At 38.6% G+C, this 12,213-nt stretch overlaps 1 protein-coding gene and 1 non-coding gene across 2 annotated transcripts; both read right to left on the reverse strand.

The window, feature by feature from the left end:
• Positions 1-448: 448 nt before the first annotated feature.
• Positions 449-1,758, reverse strand: LOC108846804 (uncharacterized). Its single transcript, XM_056990084.1, has 2 exons — positions 1,518-1,758; positions 449-1,470 (listed from the first exon to the last, which is right to left on the reverse strand). The coding sequence occupies exons 1-2, from the start codon at positions 1,756-1,758 to the stop codon at positions 449-451; spliced, it is 1,263 nt and encodes a 420-aa protein (XP_056846064.1).
• Positions 1,759-10,970: 9,212 nt separating this feature from the next.
• LOC130497827 (small nucleolar RNA R71) lies at positions 10,971-11,078 on the reverse strand. The gene has a single exon (XR_008936845.1). It is a non-coding gene; the product is annotated as a small nucleolar RNA R71 (small nucleolar RNA).
• Between the last annotated feature and the right edge of the window lie 1,135 nt (positions 11,079-12,213).

Genomic DNA, 12,213 nt, shown 5'->3' on the forward strand with positions numbered 1-12,213 from the left:
AATACCAATTTATTTAGACATTTTCAGACTGTATATAGCACATTGGCAGGAATTATTTTTTCAAAATATGTGTTTTCTGAAATTCATCTCATTATGGTCTTCCCATCAAGACATTAACAAGGAAGCATAAGGATGTTTTCTATTGAAATGAGAATTTTTTTACCAACTTGAGATTTTTAGAGTATTTTATGTCTATCCTGAAAAATAAACACATGCATGGACATATAATCACGTATTATACGAGATGCATCTTTTAAAAATAAATATTAAGAAGAAAATTAAGGTTTTTAGAAACATGCATAACAAATAATAATATAGAGTAATTTTTGGTAGTTCGGGGTAGTACGAAGTAGTTCCTAGTAACCCATACTACACATAGTAGTTCCAGTAGTACTAGTAGTTCCATATTACACATATTAGACATAGTTCAAATCACAAGAGTCTCATGCTACTCGGCGGTTGCAGAAGTACTTCCACACTCAAAATACTCATACAAACGTCCGCCTCTCCTTCCTCTTCCCCTTCCTCTTCCCCTTCCCCTTCCTCGCCCTCTTCCACGTCCAAGAGATTCTCCGGCTGATGGAAACCTTTGCTTCTGAATGGGTCCTTTCTTTTTATCATATAATGGAGGAAGAACTTTGAGTGCTCGAATTTCATCTGGTATAACCCATTCAGACTGATGTGGCACATGATAAATCGTCCTACAGTATGCCAACGCCCAAAGCTCCACCGTATAGTATACCGAACAAAAGTCTTGTAGATGGAGGTCCGTTCCAATGCTCAAGAACTTGGCAGCAGCACATGCATGAACACACAGGATTTTGTCTATATCAAAGCACCTGCAGCTGCACATTTTTCTTGCCAAATCAACCGTATAAACCTTTCCGTCACTACCATTGACATTGTATTCAAGGTGAAAGCTGTTTATCTCAACCACATCTAAACACCTCGCTTCCAAAGATCTTTTGGACAACTGGGTTTCTACTGTAGGCACAAGCTTCTTCGTGGCTGGTATTTGGGCTGCCTTCTTCCTATGTTTGTTAAACCATTCAGCCATTTTCTTAATGATAACATCAATCATCGGTAGCATGAAGTATTTCCTCGCTTCCCGAAGAACACCATTGATAGATTCTGCTGCATTGGTTGTGTCAACATTGTATATGTCTCCTTCAAAGTAATATTTTGCCCATTTTCCCACTTCAACACTCTTTTCCAGATACTCGGCAGCAGAAGGATACTTTCTGGAAAAAGCATCATAGAGAACATCGAACTCAGCCACTGTATAAGCATATGCGCATTCTCTAAACTTGATTGCACAAACATCTCTGTTGTTGAATACATGTCCTTTGACATTTTGAGACAAATGCCAGACACAATACCCATGTGCGGCCGTTGGGAACACCTGACGTGAATTGATCAAGCTCGCATTTCTATCCGAAAGAAACATCAATCCGTCTACATCTGATATCACTGACCTCAAATTTTCATAAACCACGTCCAGCTTTCATCTTTCTCACCATCAACTACACCAAATGCAATAGGGTAATGGTGACGATCAGGATCTTGAGCCGTCGCAACAAGCAGAACTCCACCATAAACATGCTTAAGATGTGTTCCATCCACAATGATAACTTTCCTCATCGCTACGAACCCTTCTATGGAAGCTCCAAATGCGAAAAATAGATACTTAAATCTCTTTGCCGCATCCACTTCAACATAACTTACCGAGTCAGGATTCTTCAACTTAAGCATGTGCATATAGGATTGTATCATAGAAAAACTCTCTTCTGGAGTACCTCACACTTCATTAGCAGCCAACCTTTTTCCTCTCCATGCTGTGGCATATGATACATCAACACCAACCTTCCGGGTAACCATACTGATCAGATCACTTGGTCTTGGTGTGTCATATCTACCGGGATATTCTTCATCCAAAACAGATGCAACAACCTGTGGTGTGCCTCTCCTTCTATTTCTAAGGGTACTTGTAGTTACCACTGAGCATGTATGAGACTTGACTTAAGTTCTAACCGTCCAAAGATCTGAATTCTTAAGCTTTGCTACACGCAAATACCACTTGCAACCTTCTTTGGCTCCACGACATTTTGCCATAAATCTCCAAGTATCAGACTTAGTTGTATACTCAAAACCATTCTTATGCACACCCCTCTGAACTAGAACTTGCATGTCTGTCTTAGTTCTGAATTCTTGACCCTTAAAAAATCGAGACCATCATCCCATTCTTCTTCTACAACTGTTGTGGCTTCAGCTCCCGCTCCTGCAGCTTCAACTCCCGCTCTTGCAGCTTCAACTCCCATTCCGACTTCTGTTCCTTCATACCCATGCTCTAAATCCACATGCATCTCAAAGTCTTTATGTTGTTCACCTGTGTAAAGCGTGACCATGTCATCCATCTCATGATCCTGATCTGTTCCATCTTGCTCAGCTCCATTTTTCTCAATCTCATATCCTCGGTCTCATCTTCCTCGGTCCAATCCTCCGTATCAGTATCCTTTCCATCAGAAAGACCAACATAGCTATCATCAGTTTCATCATCATCTCTTGAAAGCGACATACCACCATATGTATCATCCATGGCATTGCTGATCTCCACATGTAAAACACTTCTACATTGATCATGATTTACTTGCATGAGATAACCCAAAACGTCTTCATCAGTCCAAATATATGATGGTATGCTCGAATACAACACCATTGGAAAGTAACTAATCTTCAGCATCCCATCTCCATTGCCTTAATCTTTCTGCATATACTATCAACCAATTCAGAATATGTAACCTCTTCCACAGATGTTTTCATCACTAGAGTGTGAATTTGATCTTCTCCCGAGATCCAGTTTATCTCAGGCCCATACTTGATGTAACTTCCTTCATAGTCAAAACATATGACTGTAATGGGAGAAGCCATATATTTCCTGAAAAAATAAAATTATGATTAGTTAATCATTTAAAGAATCTGAGTTATCTAAGATCTTTGGTACATAGTCGTTCCAGTAATACAAGTAATACACTTTCACTTTAGTAATACCAGTCGTTCCAGTAGTTCTTATAAATTTTTGCTTTTCTCGATTTAACACTTATAATTGATCAAGAGGGTGTTATACAACCCACAATATCGTCTACCACTATTGTAATGCATTATTATGGCTTAAAACAGTGCAAAATAAGAAGAAATATACAAAATTGTCCTTAAACATCCCTTTTCATAACAATATACCTAAAACTTTCATTTTTACCTAAAACTTTAGTTTTTCATCAGTTTAAGTCTTTTTAATCAACTAATAATGTGTTACAGAACCAAGATTATCGTCTAACACAATTTTCATATTTTTTTTTCTTTCAAACCGTGTTAAAAATATAGAATAATACAAAATCTTCTTTAAACATTATTTTAATTTTTCTTTCAAAACTCTCACGATTTTTACAGCAAAATGTTGATATTTTTTGTTTCACATAATACATAAAACATAAGTAGAATATTATTATGAGAATTTCGTGAAAAAACGTACCAAATTCCTTCAAAAAACCTTCAAAATCGCCAATGGAGTTAAGAATATGAGAAAAATCGTTTCTGGTTGGGGAAGAGGAAACAAGATGGGAGAAAGGAGAAAGGAGCCGACAGCTGTGGGAAGGAGAGAGGTGGATTGGTGTGGGGACCGCCTGTTAGGTTTGAGATTTTATGGGAGAATTTATGGGGGAAATTGGAGGGAGATGGTCGACATAATGGGGGGGGGGAAGAGAGAGAGGAGAGAGGAAAGTGGGATCTGATTTTGATTTTAATCTCAAAAAATATAGTGGGTATGAGATATTAATATAATATTAAGGGTAAGAAGGAGAAGAGAAATATGAAAAAAAGTAGGTCAAGTAGAATTTTTGGTGTGGCAAATAGAATACTTTTTTTTCATGTGTGGCTATGGAGAATACTTTCCAAAATTTTATGGGATTTTTTTACCTTGGAACCAAAAATTTCCTCCTCGTATCTCTGATATGGAGCAATGGTAATATCCAACTCCAAATTTTACATAAATTAATAGAGGCTTAAGGTTATGGTGTAAATTGTTGAACTTTTTTTCAACAATTTATATTTTTCATGTATGCTTCTAGAAAGATTAGTTTCATTAGTAAAAACTTAAACAAAATGTTAGCCAGCAATCATGTAATACAAGTCCGAAAGATAGAAAAAATGAATAAATTAATTAGAAAATCAGGTTTTAAAATGATTTGAGTATAACTAAACCATATTTTTTATTGTAATAATAATTTGAATCATTCACACCATATCATATATGGGTCATGTATGCTTTTCTAGAAGCATACATGAAAAATATAAATTGTTGAAAAAAAGTTCAACTTCAAAATTGTTGGATTTGATCAATATATTTGTAAATACCTTGATAAAAGGTATTGTTGGATATTTTTCTGAAAATCCATAAAAGTTGAGAAAAATAGTATGGTTTTCACGAGGTTCTTATGTTGTGAAGACCAGATGTCTTTACTAAATATTATTTTATATATGTTGTTCTCTGCTGAATATTGTTTTTTTATGATCCAAGGAATGAAGATATTCATATATGATACGTGTATTCTGCTATTGACCCCCCCCCCCCACTGAAAGAAAGAAAATAAATGTTTATCAACATATTCTGTATCGAAAGAGATTGTTAAATATAAATCAAATAATATGTTTGTTAAAATATAATGGGGTAGTGAAGAATCAATATGTAACCATCTGCAGGAACTGTGTATTTTATTTCAGAAACACGTAAGGAGACGACATGGAGTTAGACAATCATATCCCCAGCCACATTTTCTGAAATCTACAAATGAGGTGAAAAATCAATAAAATCTGCGAGCTTCTTTTATTGCGGGACGTTGGGTGTTTCATGTAGGTGAAAGGTTTACTTACTGAGCAATCTTGACAATGCTTATCAGAAAGGAGAAGGGAGTTTTGGTGGATGGTTATGTGGCTGTTCTCTGGTTGGGTTTAGTGTTTGTTCGAGCAAGTTCCGATGCCAATTGCCATGAGCAAGAAACCATTGATGGCGTCCATCTAAAACCAATAAATCCCAACACCTTCAATACAAAACCAAAAACCAAAAGGGTAACAATAAGCTAGAGTTAAGTTCTCCCTTAAAAATCTCAGCATCAATCAGGTGCTATGATAATAACTTGTAAGATCAATTGTGGTTCCATCCTCCACACTGACCTGAGAAACAGAAGCTCCCAAATTCAAGAGTAATTGCACCATCTCTTTGGGTCTGTTACTCCATATGATGATTTATCACTTCAAGGATGAAAGACATCTTCAGCTAGTCATGTTAACTGAAGCCATAAGCTTTTACTCATCAAAAACACTATCAAAATTCAAAACCTTTTGATCAAATCCAGCAACTAAGGATTTGTTAATTTCTCTTAGATCCAGATTAGTGCCATTGTTTAGGTTCTGATCTGTGAATCTATCAACCCAGAAGTTAAAACACAATCACTGTGTCAATCTGTGGGAATGAGAGTTTATCAAATGCTTACATTAGCTGGAGAAACTTTGCTTTGAGGAAAATAAATGCAACTCGAAGTAAGTAATGTGTTTCCAACGGGTAAAAAAACGAAACATAAAGATTATGTTCAGATATATGCAGAAGGAAATCTTTGAGAAGAACACAAACATAAGCCATATAGGTAATGGGAGGAACTAAACAACATGGATTTGGGAGCTGGATTTGACAGGTCTTAGCTACTAAGTCTTGGACGCTTGGCTTCCTTCTCCTCTTCACTGTCATTAGTTGGAGCACTTCCACCAATAGAAGACCCAGTGTAGCAGGTTCCACCAAAGGAAGAGTTACATGTTACACTTGGCTCGGGAAGTTGCTCGTCTTCAATGTCTCTGGTGACTGTGATCTCCACAGGTGGTGCTTACCGCTGGCAGCTGGAGGACAAACGACCTGTCTGACAGTTATGGTATGCCTTTTTGCCGTGAAGTTGTTGTAGTCAGAGACCTTCACTTTGACATTTTGTGTTGGCCAATTGTATCCAACAGACACTGTGGAGTTGAAATCTCATGATGGGCATCCATGGTTAAAAAGGCTGTCTGCGTTTGGGTTCTCAGCCAATCTGGAACATGAACTCTGAATCAGATAAGAGTTTTTAAGTGTAACATTCATTGAGACAAAAACACACACCAAGAAAGATAATCAATTGTCGGAGAGATGGTTAATACTTAATACATGCACATTAGCAACATGTGTTGGTGTTCCAATCATGTTTTCTAGAGTACTATCTACGAAAGATTAGTTCTAGAACTCAGTATTATAGCGGTTGTAACCAGTAAGACTGCAACACGGTTATTATGTGTAATTTTAGTATAAAAATAACGTGTAACATAATTGAGGAACCGAAGAACTTACCAAGCATTAATTTGCTTTGGATAATGGATCCGGTCAACTTGAACTTCTCATCCAACTTAGCAAGCTCCTCAGTAAACTATATTCATACATAAGATGAAAAGTCAATCACAACTTGCAACCAAGAAAGATAATGTATTACTAACAGGTCATGCCTACAACTCTCTGACAATGGAAAACATAAAAGTGAAGGACAAAAACATTATGTAATAAATGATCGAAAAACTAAGAGGTAGTTAAACTCTGAATGATATTGCAAAACACTCACTTAGAAAAAAGTTGCACCTGAAAAGTTTCATGCTAAATGAATTGTTCAGATACATAAGAGGTACCAAGTCCATCCATGGAATGTCATTCATAGTAGTCATTTGAAAGGAAGGTTACAGCTTTGCTGTGCAGTAGCTTCTTCAAACTATGGAAAAACATTATAAAGTACTTAAATACAATTGAATGAGCTAATATCTTTTGTATGGAAAAGATAAAAAACTGTATGATATTTTACCTCTTTGAAGTGACCAAGACTCCAGCTTTTGTGAGGAAAGGTCGATAGATCTCTAAGTAGGGAATACTATACAAACTGGAATTAGAGTCTAGTAACTTCTTTGTGATGTTGGCGAGATGGTCAGATTAAGAAGCATCCAGATTAGCTACTCTTCGTCCTTTTATAATACTAAAAAATCTGTTGCTTTTGCTCTTCTGTTATGCTCTTGAAGTTTCGTTTTGATTCCTGCAACTTTTATCACTCCATTTACAGAAAATGCGAAAGCAGGAACCTATATTTTGCAAAAAAAAAAAATATGTTAAACACAAAACCTTCAGTCTCTTTCCGTAAAAAAAAAGAAAAAAAAGAAGATTGTAGCTCTTATAAACTCACCATGTCCGAGACCCTATTGACCTCCCCTGTGACAGCTTGAACAGGCAGCAATTGCCTTTGCTATCTCTCGTCACATCCTCCGTCTGTAGAACATATCTTAACATCAACTATAACTTAGAACAATCATCAAATGTCCAATATTGATAACCAAAATTTTAAACGGGACTTCTAAATCTATTTCATAATATTTTCAATCATTCAAAGACAGAGGAGACGTCTAAAACGTCTAAAACATCTAAAATTTTGGAAATGGCTTATCCAAAAATCTAGAACATGAATTGTTCAAATAAAGCGGAGACGTCTAAAACATCTTAAATATGAACACGAAGAACAATAGCAAACAAAAAATTTGGAAATGGCTTATCAAAAAACCTAGAACAGGAACTCCGAAAATAAAAATAAAACAACCTTACAAATGAACACTGGAAATGGTTCAAATAGAAACTACAACAGAAACTACGAAATATAACATAGAATCAAAAGACAGAGATGTATATAGAATTTAACCGGACTATGAAATTAATTCGGGGTTAAATAGATAACCTGAGATTCAAGGAGGAGCATGTCGACTCCCATTAGTTCTCCATCACGGCATATATTCCTCGCCTCCTGATATCTTGTATTTTTAATAGATTTCACCATTCTTTTATCTTGCATTTTGATCATTTAGGATAGCATTTAGACTTGTTTAGGTTGCATTGCATAGTATTTGTCCTTATCAGGTGATGAAGATATCAAATGGTAACTTTGGAGCATTTGGAGGTAGAATGGGAGCAAGATTAGTGATTTTCAAGATCACCAAGTGTCCCAGCGGCATAAGTGACCACACAGCGACATTACGACCTCGCCAAGAAGCCGATGCACAACACCCAGCGGCCTAGCGTCACCCAGCGGCCTGGCGTCATGATGAGAAGCCGGTGCAGAAGTTCTGCTGAAAATACTAAGTGTTGGAGAGGCTTTTGGTGCAGCTGTTTCACCAAACCGCTGGATAAAAACACACCTCCCTGCCCAACTTCGACTTCTTGCAACGGCTTGGTGAATGTGACGAGAAGCCGGTGTCCACATCCCAGCGGGTTTCTGCACCCCTCAACGGCTTCTTGACAGCACCAAAAGGCAGTTGCGACCATTTTCATAGTCAGCATTTGAGAGTTGACCAGACTTGTTTTTACTCTTTTACCCTTATGTTTCTAGCTACTATAAATATTTTGTAGACCTAATCTTTGAGGTTATCTTAATTTCTCTTAAGAAACATAAACCCTTTTGGTGAAAGTTCTTTCCTTTAATCAAATCATCATCTTGTTCTTGTGTTTTTGAGTGATTTTAAGTTCCTTTCTTCCTTTCTTTACATGATTAAGCTTAAATCTCTCATGGGTTTAAGAGGAAACATGGTGATTAGTGAGTAATCCACTTTAGGATTCATGGGTTAGGGAGATTAAGGGTGATTAAGCTAGATCTAAAGGGTTTTTGCTATATCTATCTATTTCCTTACTAGTAGAGTGATCTTAAGGTATGTTTTCAGGTTCAGGAGTATTTTGTGAGAAAGTGATGTTTTTGGAGTATTTTGGAGTACAAGAGATGATACACCCGAGTTGACCATTCAAGACTAAGTCGGAAGTCAACATTGCGATTATAATAGATCGATACTCATCTTGAGTCGTCGATCGATGTAGCTGAGAAGATCCGCGTACTAGAAGATTATAATCGATCGATACACATTTAGTGTTGTCGATCGATATCGAGGACGAAATGGTTTAGCCAACTACTTCACCAAGACTTCACCAAATTACGAGATTGCCCCTGACGAGTTTTTAACGTAATGGAAATGCTTAAATACTCCTGCTAAGTATTTTTGACGGCAAGTTTTGAAACCCTTTGAAGCTTGAAGCTTTTTACAACCAAAGCAGAGAGTGTGAGAGAGAGACTAGAGTTTTTTTTGTTTGAGAGAGATTGGAGAGATTTCTCATCTCCTTTTGTATTTCTACTTTATTCTATCTATGCAATTCTTTCATCTATCCATTGTTATGAATTGTTTAGCTATGTCTGAGTAGTCTACTTGTTAGATCTAGGGTTTAAATAGGTTTGTGGGATTAGCCCCAAATTATAATTGCTAAGTTGTGATACTCATCAAATGGATTGTCCCCTATGCTTGTTTTAGATTACCTAACTAGAACATAGATCACTAGGATCTTAGATTATCTTGAATTATCCATTTGAGCGATGCCTGTTTCCCGTTGAGAAGAACGACAGTTCCTCCTTGAGACCTTGTGGTCATATTCGGTTCGCGCCTAGGCAGATCTAGAAGCCGTCGATCGATAACCCTACTGGTGAATTGATCGGCACCGCGAAAGGTGTATCGCTCGATATCTCAAAAGGATATCGACCGACTCTTTTTCTGTGTCATCATGCGAAAGGTGTGGCCAGAGATCTAGATATTTAACCAGTGATTCATTCACATATGTTAAGCGGCTGAGATCTATAGTATCATGCAAGCAACTTGTTAAAACATTTATAGAGATTATAATCTCCATTCCTGAATAGAAACCCTATGTCTAGCACTCTTTATCCCATTTAAACAACCCTTCATATTGTTAGTTAGAGCAACTGCCTTGCTTATTTTAGGAATTGTTATTTTCATTTCTATCATATAAACCAACCTTGCCTAGGATTGATTAGTAGATTTTATTTAATTGGTTCCCTAGCTCCTCGTGATTCGATCCCTAAGTACTACAGCTGTACCTCTTATTTGAGAGAGTAAGCTCTAATGGGTAATTTGAGCACTATCAAATTTGGCGCCGTTGCCGGAGAGCTTTGATCGCCATTAGATTTAATCTTATTAATCTTAGGTTTTTCTTTTACCCCCTTTCTTATTTAAATTTTCTTGTCTTTTCAGGTACATGCCCAGCAGTACCAGAAGCAACAGGGGAAATCAACTATTATTCTCAGAGGATCCTGCACACTTGGAACGCTCAATCCGCAAAGACCTACGCTCCGCATCGATCGACAGAACCGCATTACCGTCGACTGATACTCACGTTCAACAGTCGACCGACACTCAGACAGCACCGTCGACCGACACTCAGACAGCACCGTCGACCGATACCGTTCGCCGATCCGCATCATTCGATACTTCTAACCGTATATCGATCGACACTACTTCGCGAAGCATGGTCGCGATTGTCATTCTCACGCAGGGCGAGAATGGAAACCTGTATGACCAAGATGGTCATCTGCGTAATGCAACAAGTCAGAAGCTAGATGCACAGGGAAACATAATCCCTGAACCTGAAGCTGAGGCTACAGGAGAAGCTCAAACACGATTGTTGGCAGACTATAACGGTCCAGACGAGTACTACACCAACAGATCAGCTATTCGACTTCCAGAGATTCAGAAGCCGAACTTCGAGCTCAAGCCTCAGTACTACTCTCTCGTGTCTCAGATACCTTATTCTGGGCAATCACACGAGCATCCTATGGACCATCTGGAGAGGTTCGAGGATCTTATTGCTGCTATCGTATGGATGGAGTCCCCGAGGACTACCTACTCTTCAAGCTCTTCAAATACTCACTGATTGGAGAAGCTTCCCACTGGCTCAAGCAGCTACCTACAGGATCACTGACATCCTGGGCCGACATCAAAAACGCCTTCCTGCGTAATTTCTTTGATGAGGCACGCGCTGAAGACTTAAGAAGCAAAATCGCCACTTTCGCGCAAAAGCCTAGTGAGACTTTTAAAGACGCGTGGATCAGATTCAAGTTCTTCCAACGAGACTGTCCACACCATGGATTCAATGAAGTGCAGCTGTTAAGCACTTTCTACAGAGGTATCGCCTTAAGGTATCAGATGGCTCTTGATACTTCTAGTGAGGGGAACTTCAACACTAGGAATCCAATAGAGGCTGTGAGACTTATTGAGAACCTAGCCAACAGCAGCAGCACCAAGAACACTGACTCTGACAAGAAGAAATCGGTTGCAGCCATCGGGGAAGACCAGATGAACGAAGTCAGAGCCAAGATAGATGCTTTACATGCAATTCTGGGGCAACCAGTCTGCTCAGATGAAGAAGGAGAGGCTAGAGAGGATGATACAGAGGAAGATGTGAACTACATTGGAGGTACTGGATTTCAGAGATATGGAAACCAGAGTGGAAACAAAATTTTTTTTGGCAGTGGTCAGAAGAGTAACTACAACCAGAGTTCACAGTATCAGAAACCCTTCACCAACACAAGGAACTACGGCAACTCAGCTTACCAAAACCCACCGCCACCCACCCAGGAAAGTAAGTTTGATGCCATGATTGATAGAGTTCTGGAAGGTCAGCAGAAGCTTACAGTAGACTTCAATGGGAAGATTGATTCTGTCTTCAACAATCTGACCACGAGGATAGACACCATCTGCACTCAAGTTAAGAAACTTGAGACACAGATTGTCCAGACTGAAGACTCTATCAGGAGGATTGGAACTTCTAAGGAAGTAGGGGAAGGAAATAGGAAACACCACGTCAATGCTATCATAGATGATGATTTCTGGCAAGTGGTGAAACAGGAGAAGCTACAAGAAGGAGACTTTGAAGTGGAAAGTTCGCTAAGTCTCGGTGGATCACAATGGTGTCGATCGACACCAACTAGTCCACATCGATCGACATCGACGATGTCTTTTCCGGATACGCTTGCAGACTGCAACGCGGTTAGGATATTGACACATGCTGAATTCACGGCTTCTCATCCATACCCACCCACCCACACCTACGAAGATATCGACCGACGAGACGAGCCACTCATCGATCGACACAATGAAGAGAACCGTATCGATCGACCCTATTCTCCACCTATCGATCGACACGCACCTCTCACATACCGAGTGCAACTACCATCGATAGACAGCAACCGAATCAATGCACTCAGACCCACACCGAAACCACAA

The sequence above is a fragment of the Raphanus sativus genome, chromosome 1 (genome assembly GCF_000801105.2).
Source record: "Raphanus sativus cultivar WK10039 chromosome 1, ASM80110v3, whole genome shotgun sequence".
Classification (NCBI taxonomy): domain Eukaryota; kingdom Viridiplantae; phylum Streptophyta; class Magnoliopsida; order Brassicales; family Brassicaceae; genus Raphanus; species Raphanus sativus.